Source organism: Paramormyrops kingsleyae, chromosome 3, assembly GCF_048594095.1.
Source record: "Paramormyrops kingsleyae isolate MSU_618 chromosome 3, PKINGS_0.4, whole genome shotgun sequence".
Classification (NCBI taxonomy): Eukaryota; Metazoa; Chordata; class Actinopteri; order Osteoglossiformes; family Mormyridae; genus Paramormyrops; species Paramormyrops kingsleyae.
Window position 1 is genome coordinate 18761249 of NC_132799.1, and position 11715 is coordinate 18772963.

Consider the following 11715-nt stretch of genomic DNA (forward strand, 5'->3'; position numbering starts at 1 on the left):
CACAGGGAGAGGATACCACAATACCTGACAGGCTCTCAGTAAGTATAAGAGGTGATGCCTGGGAAACCAATGCACTACACTACAGTACTTCCTATGTGCGTAACTGGGACATGGAGATACATCTCAATAACCTGAGTTATGAGCCCGAAACAGCTACACCTTACATCACAGCAAAATGACGTACTGAAAATGTATGCAGTGGGAAAGCTATTCTAACCAGTTTTTCCTTTTAATGCTGTTAACTACATACATTTCACAGTGTATACAGCTTTTTCAGTCTTTCAGCTGTCCTAACCTCCATACTGCTCAAATCATGACTGCCTAGCGATGCAATTAACGAGATTTACTGATGACATACTTCATCCAACCTCCCAGCATTCAATGGTGCAGCCACATAGTCATCCGAATAATAATTTGATTACTAATTTGTCCTGTCAAAACAAAGTATTTGCATGACTGCCTTTACTTCACAGACAACAAAACAGTGTTGTTTTCATGCTGTAGGAATCATATAAATGTATAGTTGGAACAATTTAATATATACAGCTCAGCAAAAAATTAACAGACCACAGTACAATTTTTTGTTTCATCCATTTCTCAATTTATAGGTCTACGTGAGTGAATAGTGTGTGTGTGTATATATATATATATATATATATTTGCGAACTGCAGCCTGGTTGTTCTCTGTGTCTCATTAATAAAGGGCTTCTTCCTTGCTTTATGAGACCTCAGTCCTGCTTCTAGGAGCCTGATACAAACTATCCTAGCAATGCACTTCACACCTGCATTTCTTTTGAAGGTCACTTGATGTCATCCTACGATTCATAAGAAACTGTTGGATAATTTAATGATCATCTCTGGCATTAGAATGTGGCTTCCGCCCTTTACCTGGCTGGTTTCTGGTCGTTCCCAGTGTCCCCTGCTTTACCTTATTCTTGTGTACCCTTCTGCTCACCGTAGTCTTCTGCCAGCAGAACTACAATTAGACCAAGATTTAAAAATGCAGATTTGGTTAAAAATATAGTGGTCACAATTTTTTCTGCAGCTGTATATATCATTTTATTAAAGTTACATTGAAGAAAAATTATATCATAATAAGCACAATATTTTACCTCACAACCCTGGCCACAATAAGAAGAATAGATAGATGAATATAATGGTTCAAAGTTACATAATTTTGAGTACAAATGTGTTCACTACCCGTGCACTTCGTCAAAGCCAAACTCACCGCTACAACTATTGCTCACATAGATCCTGTTTGCAGCCAGCGCAGTTATCAATATTTACCACAAGATGGCGGTCATGTATTATGGAAGTAAAAACTCAGGCATAATACCGACTACTGGGCAACGCAATCGTGTATCCAAATTTAGCATCATCCGGTTAAATTTACTGAGTTCATGTGTTATATAAAGACTGATCTTGACTTTCATCTATAAAAAAAGTTATTAAACTCAGCTCATAATCGTAGTGTACTGTCATAACCGTATGATTTTTGGACTAAGAATACCTCGGGGGATTTATCTCGAGCATGAGACAGCCCTGGACAGAGACGAGCTGACGCAGATGAATCAGGCCACGCCACATTGCAAATTCTGTCTCCTAGTGACAGGTAGTGGGATTGCATATAGTGTAGTGACTTTTCAGCTGGCACCTTTCTCTTTCAGCACCCCCTCACCTATATTTAGTGCTGTTTATGTAGAGACATTTTCAAGGCTTTCAAAAGCTTGGCTTGTGTAGTCAGATTACAAAGCTGCCACAGCCTTCAGGATGCCGAGATGCCATTGAGGAATTGGGGGTTCTAGTCCGGGGTCCAATTTGGCAGAGGTATTAAGGACATAGTCGTGGTTCTGCCAGCTTCTGCTCAGCGTTAACACCCTTAGAATGGAGAGAGAGAAAGCTTTTATTTTCTGTCCATTGTAAGATGCCTTCAGATGATTGTCCAGTGACTCATGTTCTCTTTCTCGCCATTTCACATCTGTGCACCTCTGGTCCGACTCCTGGAGCGGATACAGTCGAGGACAAGTGTTTCCCATAGCTCTGAACCAGATTATATGTGGAAACAGACTGACCCGTGGTCAGTGTTATATTTCATGACTAGTATGTATTATTTATGTGGAGTGAATGGCTTTGCAAGCAGATTAGGTTCTGCCCATCTGGAGCGGAGCATGATAAGCAGAACAGTCCCTAGGAAACTGGTCACTTCCACCTCCCCCAGCCCCCCACCCTGTCCCTCGTTCCTCTGTATTATAGTTTCCCATGTGCTGGATGTCTATGAGGCAATGCAGTTGTGACTGGCATCCACTCGCAGCGCCCAGTCTGGACAACGGAATGCTTCACATTGAGATTCACAAATGTCTACACCAATGAAAGGGTACAAATCCAGCCCAAAGTTTGCTAATTGATGAAGACCAAGTAGAGAGGTCAAATCAATTAGTTGTAATTCTGCCTGCAGCCCTAAGGGGGGCTATCTGATAACCCTCCAGACTCCTCACTCCCCTAACTTCTATATATAGATCTGTGAAGCATCTGCAAGAAAGTCAGAGCACCCAACAGCCCCACACTTTGCATCGACACTCTGTCCCGAGCAGAACAGGGCACCCCCTGACGGCGTGTCACCCAGCACCTCCCTGCGTTTTCTGCACCCTGGGATGTAGAGAAGCTGCAGCTTCCAGAACAGAGAACCTGGAATTTGCTCAAGCCAGAATCCCCCTACCCCTGACAGCACAGACACTCTGAGTTCAGGTGAGCAGGTCAGCATGGCGACCGTCTTTCACAGCGGTCAGATCTGTATGACTGCACATTGCATGGCAAGGTAATCTAATGTGCGACAGTCAACGATCTGACCATGGGGGCCGTCTCTAAAGCTGAGGGCTTTTGCATATATCTGGGTCCTGCTTCCCCTGCTGCAGCAGGTGACCTTCCGTAAATCGACGTCAATTGAGGCATGTCACTTTTCTGCATTAAGCCTCTGAATACAGGCTGATCTTGAGAATTTGCTGACCGTCCCTCTGCACCTGCCCGCTTCGCACTTCGGATTTATATGGCCTGCTATACCAGGAATACTGACTCGAGAAACCCGAGCTGTGAGCCTGGGGGTGTGATGTTTTTATAGGGCCCCTGCTCCTGCCAGGGCAGCCTGGAATCCACTGTTTCCCCCTCAGAGCCTCTCTGGGTGCACATTGGAGCGGTGCTGCTGGAGCTTGGCACATGCGTGTTTCTGTGCATGCATGTATTGGTCCATGAGGCCATCTTACGTTCAGTCCAAGACCCATCGTGCCCACCCGTCCACCTCGGCGAAAAAGGTCTCGCTTCAAAATGGCGCTTAAAAATAGCCATGAAGATAGAGTTACGGTTTTGCAGACGCAGTGCAACTTTCCTTGTGTCCTTAAAGGAACTGGCCAACTACCAGCGTCCTGGCTGGTGGTGGGTTTGTGACAAAGCTCCAGAATGCAGCTGGTCAAAGACAAAAGTTCCAGAAAACCTCAGGGGGAGGAGGGTTGCACAAAGAGAGCGGGGTGCCTTTGCAGGACAGATTCGTCTCACTATCTCTACTTAATTGCGAGGACTTGACCTTCCATCGCTCTGGGTAATTGTGCTTATTTACACACCAGGAAAGGGCAAAAAAAAAGACTAACGTTACAAGTGTTTTTAAGAAGTTTATTTTTGTTCAAAGACCAGGAAGGGGCAATAAACTCCCCAAACGGAGTCTACGGCCTTCGTGTTCTACCAGCCTATCAGTTGCCTCCTTCTCCATTTAACCATAATATTCAATGTGCAAACGAGGTCAGCCGGTCAGAATAAGCTATGAATCAGACACACTCTAACTATGACCCACCTTTGTGATTAAGTGCGAAGCGTTGGAGGTGGGTACATGATATGTGGCATGTGTATGTCCAATTGCATAGGCTAAAAGATCACTGCCTAAACAGACCATGTGACATCAGGCTGCCGTGAATGTTCAGTCAACTGTGTCTTTTCCTTCCCTAATGACTGATCTGAGTTTCCCAAAGCCTTCTTAATGCTATGTTGTTCGTAAGTTCTATGTTAAAAGATAGAATTTATAAACGCCGTAGCGATAAAGAGGCTCTGGGAAACTCACCCCTCAACATAACCAGTCACAGTGAGTCATTTTGTTTGATTTCAAACCTTGCTTAGTGCTGGTGTTATCACAGCAGAGAATTACACTGTGTGACATATTTCCGTACCGCTAATTAGCAACATTGAAGGCTGCGATTTGCTTCCCCCATCCCCTGGAGGCATATCTAATATGTAATGAGGCCTAGTCTGGAACCTGTGGAAGAGGACGGTCTGTAATTTTCGGGCATGTTTAAGGACAGGTTGGTCACATGGGGACATTGATTCTTGTGGGCCATCGGAGACATCCCATTTCTCTCATACTTCCCCACTGATTGTGTTGCATCTCCTCAGCTTCCCACCAGAAACCATGCCTCTGTCTGGGACACCCGGCCCCAACAAAAGGAAAAAGTCATCCAGGATCATTTCAGACCTCTCCCTCATCACACAGGAGGGTAAGAAAGCCCTGAATGGCTACCGCACATACCTTCATCATCTTGCTCTCACGCTCACTCTCCCATAAGCTTGTGAGTGAAACCTTCGATGCACCACCCCATCTCAGACAAGTCCCCACCCCGAAAGGAATCACGCCTCACCTAAGTGACACGTTCTCCAGTCGCGTGCCTCTCACCTTTCTGGTTCAGGAACACGTGTCCTATATGCAGTGACGGGTGGTTTGGAATGCTGATCCACCTTCTAGTGTCTCATTCACTTCAGCACCCACTGTTCCCTCTGAGCCTCTCCCAGGGGTGGATGCTACTGCCCTGAAATGCAGCTGCAACACCCCAATCAGGTTCAGCAGCGTCTCAACAGCCAAAACTGGCTCCAACAGCCAGCGGCGCTCTGTCGATTCCAAACTTGTGAATCTTCCTGCTTTGACATTTTAGGGCTTATAAATGGCTGGGCATGGCATCTCAGTATTGTAAATAATCCAGCTGGCTGGACATTGATCGCAGCCTCAGCCTCTAGGCCAGTGGCATTGCTGCAGGTTTGAGTGTTTAAACACAGTCATATCCACCATTAGTGCACCATTTAGATGGCCAGAAGCATTTGGCACATCTTTGACAATTACTTATAAATTAAGTAGCAAGGATTAACTACTGACAGCTTAACTGGGCAGGCGTTTGGGCACTGTGTACGCGAGACATGTCAATGACATGCTCAGATTGCCTCTACCCAGCTGTGTGGGGCTTAAAAATGAGTTTATTGACAACCAGGTCCGGAGGCTCTTCTGCTTAAAGTAGTTTGGGAGTGATTTGGCTGGTGAATAACATGATTATTTAAACACCGTGGGTATTTCTGCTGCGATACAGAACAATCAAACACAATCTTACAACGTTCATGCAGAATCACAACATAGAGGTGAGGATGAAACAAAGTGAACAAAGTAAAAACAAATAAAGACTTCAGACATAAAATAGACCCTAAATAGGAGTGATTTAAGTAATAATAACAAAATAACAACAAAAAAAAAAAACATAAAATAGCAGTGCTTTCATGCTAGTTCTAATCAAATACAACCACAGCCTGGTTCAGCTGGCTGGGCGGAATTAACAGCTACTCACTTCCGGTAACAATAAAAACAAAAAACAAAGCCAGCCAAGCCTGGGCATTCTGGGTAACGTGAGGCTGTGGTGGCTACCTAGTACATCGCTTGCAGTAGGTCCTTAATGAAGCCATTAGTAAAGTATAAGAAACATCCAATAATGGTATAAATAAGCCTGAAATCAGGGGTTAAATGTCCAATTCACAGTTACAGTTCATGAGGTACGTGCCAGGATGCCCTTTAGGTGGGGGCCAGTTGACCTGCGTGACTGGACTCCCTGGATATAGTGGAAAGAGGAGAAAGATGGGGCGGGGGGGGGGGGGGGGGGGGGGGTATGGGGTACATGCAAATATATGCATACATCTGACCCTGAGCCTCCCCCAGCACACTCTGCTGTAACTATATATCACAAAAGCAGCTAAATGTAAATAAAAATTACTCTTAATCTGTCACCAACCAGTTCTGGAAAACCAAGATCTAGAGCCCCGCAGCAGTTTGACGGCTGCAAGGCCTCAGTCTGACACAGTTCATGGAGGTTTCTGTCTGCAAAACATGAGTGTTCAGGTGGGGGGCACTGCGTGACCATCCAAGTAGTACCAAGGTGCACACTCACAGGGGCTGCAGTGGTGAATCACCCCCTTTGACTATTGACTTGTCGAGTTACGGCACTCCATAAGAGCTGCAGTCACATAACCTAAGCGAATGTGTGATGTAAGTTACACTTCGCCATGGCAACCGAGCCAAGCTAACAGCTTGCCCACCTTTTGTTCTCATTGCACACCTGCTTTGCGGCTCTTGCCTTCCAAAGAACTGCCTGCAATAATGTATGTTTAATCATAAACATTACTACATCACCTCTCTTTATATAGACATAACTTGAATAAAATATAGGAGCAAAACTAGGGTTTGGGCAAGATGAACCTATCCTGTTCCAACTATTACTAAAAAAAGAAATATGAATAGTGAACAGGGCTGCTAAAACTACTCCTGGAGATATGGAAAAAAGCAGAAAATGACTGGCATCATGGTCATCCTTGAGGCAACAGACGGGTGGTCTCAGAAGTGGAAGTAAAACTTGTGCCCAGACTGTAGATGTATGTCAGCTCTATCTATCCGAAAGCCCTGAGAAGTCTTTCTGAGCCCTACGCTAAGTCTATCCATGCTCTACCCCAAGTCTATCCGTGCTCTACCCGAAGTCTATCCGAGCCCTACCTGAAGTCTATCCGAGCCCTACCCCAAGTCTATCAGTGCCCTACCCAAAGTCTATTCGAAAGCCATGAGATAGAAAGCATGCTGGTATGAAAAATAATTGTGTGCTCTTTCTAGAAGCATCTGTGCTCATCTGGGATACTTTTAAGACAAGCAATGGCTGAAGTGTCACTTGAGCTGTTTAACATTTGTGGGCCAATGAGCCAGTAGCAAAAGAGCGTAAACCTGAGAACTGAAGCCCTACTACCTGCAACAGATGGGACCATTTTTATGAATAAAAAATAAACTTAAACTTGAATAAACTTGAGTGGCACCAAATATCTCAGGGCCAGATGAGAAAAAATAACAACAGGCCTCAAGGGAGCAAAAATCCTCTTACAAAAGAGATGAGCACCTGTGTGGAGAGCAGCAGGAGATATTATCTCTGTAACACTTGCTTGGGATTTCAAACCCTCCACCTGAACTCTGACACTGTCTGCCCCTCCCCACTGCCAACAGAACGTGAGGCTGAACCTGATGCCTCAACATTAGACCTGGGGACGAAGATCAGAGCCCCCAAAGACATCATGCTGGAGGAGTTGTCCCTACTCAAGAACAAGGGCTCCAAGATGTTCAGAATGAGGCAGAAGCGTGTGGAGAAGTTTGTGTATGAGAATAACCCAGACCTCTTCAGCAGCGAGTCTATGGTGAGGCCACTATGGGGAAGAGGGCTGGGACCTCGGATGTCATGTTAAAGTCCATGCAATGGCTGCACCATCCAGCTGATGCAATTAAAAAATCATCATGTTATTCCATTTCATATAGCCTTAGAGCTAATGAATGTGAAACTCAAATAACCACAGTAGATCGTTGCATCTTTAAAGCAGGGAGTAAACAAACTGAAACACTTTTTGCTGATCTTCAGGAGAACTTTCAGAAGCTGGTGCCCACTCTTGGAGGACAGATGATGGATGTCGGTGGCCATGTCTATGGGCAGACAGTGTCTCGTATTGGCAGGCACGGGCAAGCACCAATCCCTCCTCCCAAACCTGGAAGCCTGGCAAAAGGAGTACTTGCCGGAGGTGCAGGAGGGACCACGGGGGCTGTTGGCAGTATTTTGGGCACTGGTGGTGCCAGGGGTCTTGCAGGTGGTGCTGGGGGGGAGGGTCTTGAAGAAAAAGGAGAAGGAGACAGCCAACAGGATCATGGTATGTTAAACACAGTCATATCCACCATAAGTGCACCATTTAGATGGCCAGAAGCATTTGGCACATCTTTGACAATTACTTATAAATTAAGTAGCAAATGACACATTCTCCAGTTTCTCCAGTACTTCCAAGGTCTCACTGCCTTCCCTCTGCTCCCTGACTCCAGGTGGAGCTTTGATCAAATCTAAAATGAAGTGCGAGGTAGTGAAGACATACATGTCACCATGGGAACGTGCTATGAAGGGCGACAAGGAGCTGACGGCCACTATGAAGATTCAGATGCCAGGACCTATTGTCGAAAAGGACATGCCTAAGTACAAGTCTTTCAACAGGTGGGCTGTTTCCACTCACTCTCTTCAATTTAATCTAAAACTCATGCACAAACTGCAGGTAAGGTAAGGCACATAGTGGACTTAGCATATGGTAAATGCTGTCTATTTACATAATCCTTAAATTATTACCAAAGGAAATTAAGTAGAATATGTACAGTATTTATACAATTGAGTTGAAACATGGAAGCAAAATGTTGTTGGTTGATGTCGTCTCAGGAGTGCAATGCCTTATGGCGGCTTTGAGAAGGCCACCCAGCTCATGACTTTCCAGCTGCCTGAGATCGAGGCAGCTGTGGAGGACCTGGAGCCTCCTGTGGTGTACCACCATGACATCGGCTCACGGCCCTCCTTCAACCGCACGCCAATTGGATGGGTGGGCAGCGGGGAGGCTGGCCAAATCCAAATGGAGCTGGACACCATCCCCTTTGACGGGGAGACCGATGATCTGTGAAGGAGCCTCTGACCCCCCCACCCCCAGCCTGCTACTAACCCCCCAATGCAGGCACCACACACCCATAGGTCAGTCCCACATCATAAGCCCACACACAACCCCGCATCCCTACCATACACACTCAAACACACATATACACTCACATGTATAGTCACATAGTTATCATGATAACCAATGATTCAGGCGGCTTTGGTCTAAGCTAATTGATACATTATTAAATCCTAAAAAAGAACTCATTGTTGAGAATCCTCACCTCTCTACACGTTGGGTGTCTTGACAGCAGGAACTGGGAAAAACTGAAAAACAAACTAGGCCCCTTTACACCAAAACAAAGCTCCATATAGATCAGTGATTCTGAATTCCGTTCCTGACGCCCCCCCCCTGCCAGAATGTTTTCGTTCCAACCCTACCTTAATATGCTAAAGCTGGTTACAGAACAAACGCGGCCTGCGCTGTGTGCGCCCCATTAAAAAAAACAGCGGTGTCCGCTCAACGCACTGTGCTCGCACGGGCTTCTGCGCAAAGAGTAGGCGTGGTTTTCAAAACTCTCTCCTGTCATTTCGGCTCACGGTCAGTAGCGATGATGTATATTTCGCATTCAGAAAGATTCTACGCTTGTGTGATATATTGTCCGTGTCTGAGTTCCCAGAGCTATAAGTTTTCCCTCTATTTTGATTTCGGTGCCTTGTTTCTATTGATCGCGCGACAATGCGTCACAGCGCTCCGCGGTCAAAGTTCAACAAAGTTCATCTTTGACCACAGAGCTCGCACAAGCTCCACGAGCGGCGCGCGGTGCGGAGCACAGCGTAGTTCTCGCCGCGTTCGGTCTGAAACCGGCTTTAGCCTATTAAAGACCATCTGAGTCTGATTAAGGTAGGGTTGGAATGAAAACATTCTGGCAGGGGGGGCGCCAGGAACAGAATTGAGAACCACTGATATAGATCAAGCAACAGAAAACACAGCCTGAATGCCCATGAACACAGATCTGACCAGCAACCCATCTCTCCCCCAACCTCCTTCTCATAGTCATTTGTTTCCATTAATGGTATCGACTTTTCGGCAGGGATTCACACATTAACACTGAACATACAGTCCCCCCCCCCCTTGCTCCAAGAGTGAGGAGTGCATGAGTACTGCTTGATGGTGATGGCAAAAAAACAGAGTGGAACAGGAGTGAGGACGATACCTAGCTTTCTTCGCTTTTTTTTCTTGTGTATGTGCATCCTGAAAGTGCATAGCTGTACCGCTAATTTCATTTGACTGCGCCTCCTATGGCCCAGTCTTGTGTTTTTAACAGGGCTTTTCCCATAATGCAACAGACAGAAGGCATCACCTCATCATAGCTAAGAGTACAACATTACTTGCTCCCACAATTACCAGAAGTTTACTTGCCTGCTTCCTTCTTTGTAACTAAATCAATGCAATAAACTTTTCCGAGCTAATTCAAAATGGTCTCACCTTGTTTTGCTGGCATGCAAACTTACACAACACACAAACAACACAGCAGACTGATAAAAACCTTAGGAGTGGGAGAAGCCAGACTAGTGTTGATGGATGGGTTTGCCATTGACGTAATGCACCTAAAACCACACACAGTAAGGTGTGATGGTGTGCAGTGTACTTTAGCCATGCCTCACAAGCATTTTTAGAATGGAATGTGACTATCCTGCGACAGGCATTAGTCAGAGGACACGATTCCCAAATCTACCACAGCTGGTGATGCCACCTGGGGAGAGTAGGTTTTAGGATTGGTTATGGCAGAATTTTGGCCGCACCTCCCCCCAAGAGAGCTCTGGCTCAGGTCAGAGTCACATGGAGGCATGCTATGAAGCCTTGTTGCCACAAACAGCTTACACATAGTAATACTGTCATCAATCATCCACGTGGGCTGGTGTCACATCACCAAGCACTGCAGTTTTTCCTAAGAGGGGGTAGGGGAAGGTGGGGACTTGGACTAACAGAACTGTGGGCATCACTGGACATTTCCTTAGGAATACTGCACTGCTCCCCAAGTGGGATGGAGCCAATTGAGGAATCCAGAGTTGACCAAAGAGCATCCCTGGTGGAACTGTGAAACTGCTGAAATCTCTGCTTTTGGATTGTTTCACTTAACTGAACAGTGACTCCATGACTGGCCCTTGACAGTCACTGTCTGAGATGCCTCAGAAATTCATTCGAGCAGCACCTACAACTGCCGCAGCTACAGTCCTCAATTAGCTGGCCAGTGGAGGGTCTTCAGCTGCAGTATGGCCATTTAAAGGATGTTTTCACTTTTACCTTAATGAATTCTAATTTTTATGGCAATGTGAGGACCTTTCTATTAAGGCCATTCCTCATGATTCACAGAATATATGCAAATCACATCAGGGGCCTCATTTATTAAACTGCGGAGGCACAAAAAGACACCTGAAATGTGTGTACCCATCTTTTTACGCAACATCCTTGATTTATCAAACAAAACCTGATGGGAATTAATGTGTATATTTATGGAAACCGAGGAGGAGGTATGCTACATTTTGGACAAACTGGGAAAAGGCAACAACCATTGTAAAGCAGGGAACTGCAGGTAAACCAGCTAAATGGTCATGCGTATGCCAACATTTCATAACATCAACCCACGTCATCATGTGAAAAACAGTAAGCCTAAAAATGCTGTTGTGCGTGCGTACAGGGTTCTGTAGCATCTACCAGATAACAGAGGTGTAAAGAGTTTTTGTCCAGGATGGGAAGGGTCCTTGATTATTTTTCCAGCTTTGTGGCTGCACCGGGTGTGGTGGATTTCTTCCAGTGATGGAAGCTGGGTGCCAGTGATCCGCTGGGCTATCTTAATGATGCGCTGCAGGGTTTTCCTGTTCTCCAAGGTGCATCCAGAGTACCACACAGTGATGCAGTATGTGATCACTGACTCTATGG

General features: G+C 45.8%; 1 protein-coding gene across 1 annotated transcript; it reads left to right on the plus strand.

The window, feature by feature from the left end:
* The first annotated feature begins 2535 nt into the window (after positions 1–2535).
* On the plus strand, positions 2536–10251 carry myoz1a (myozenin 1a). Its single transcript, XM_023802847.2, has 6 exons — positions 2536–2745; positions 4432–4532; positions 7331–7518; positions 7737–8019; positions 8186–8351; positions 8568–10251. The coding sequence occupies exons 2-6, from the start codon at positions 4448–4450 to the stop codon at positions 8800–8802; spliced, it is 957 nt and encodes a 318-aa protein (XP_023658615.1). The 5' UTR covers positions 2536–2745; positions 4432–4447; the 3' UTR covers positions 8803–10251.
* The last annotated feature ends 1464 nt before the right edge of the window (positions 10252–11715 follow it).

What these genes read in the sequence shown, in the direction of transcription:
- myoz1a (XM_023802847.2), top strand. Translation starts at nt 4,448, where the DNA reads ATGCCTCTGTCTGGGACACCCGGCCCCAACAAAAGGAAAAAGTCATCC. An exon ending in CTCCCTCATCACACAGGAGG is followed by an intron (nt 4,533 to 7,330) that starts GTAAGAAAGCCC and finishes CACTGCCAACAG; the next exon opens with AACGTGAGGCTGAACCTGAT. An exon ending in AAGTACAAGTCTTTCAACAG is followed by an intron (nt 8,352 to 8,567) that starts GTGGGCTGTTTC and finishes ATGTCGTCTCAG; the next exon opens with GAGTGCAATGCCTTATGGCG.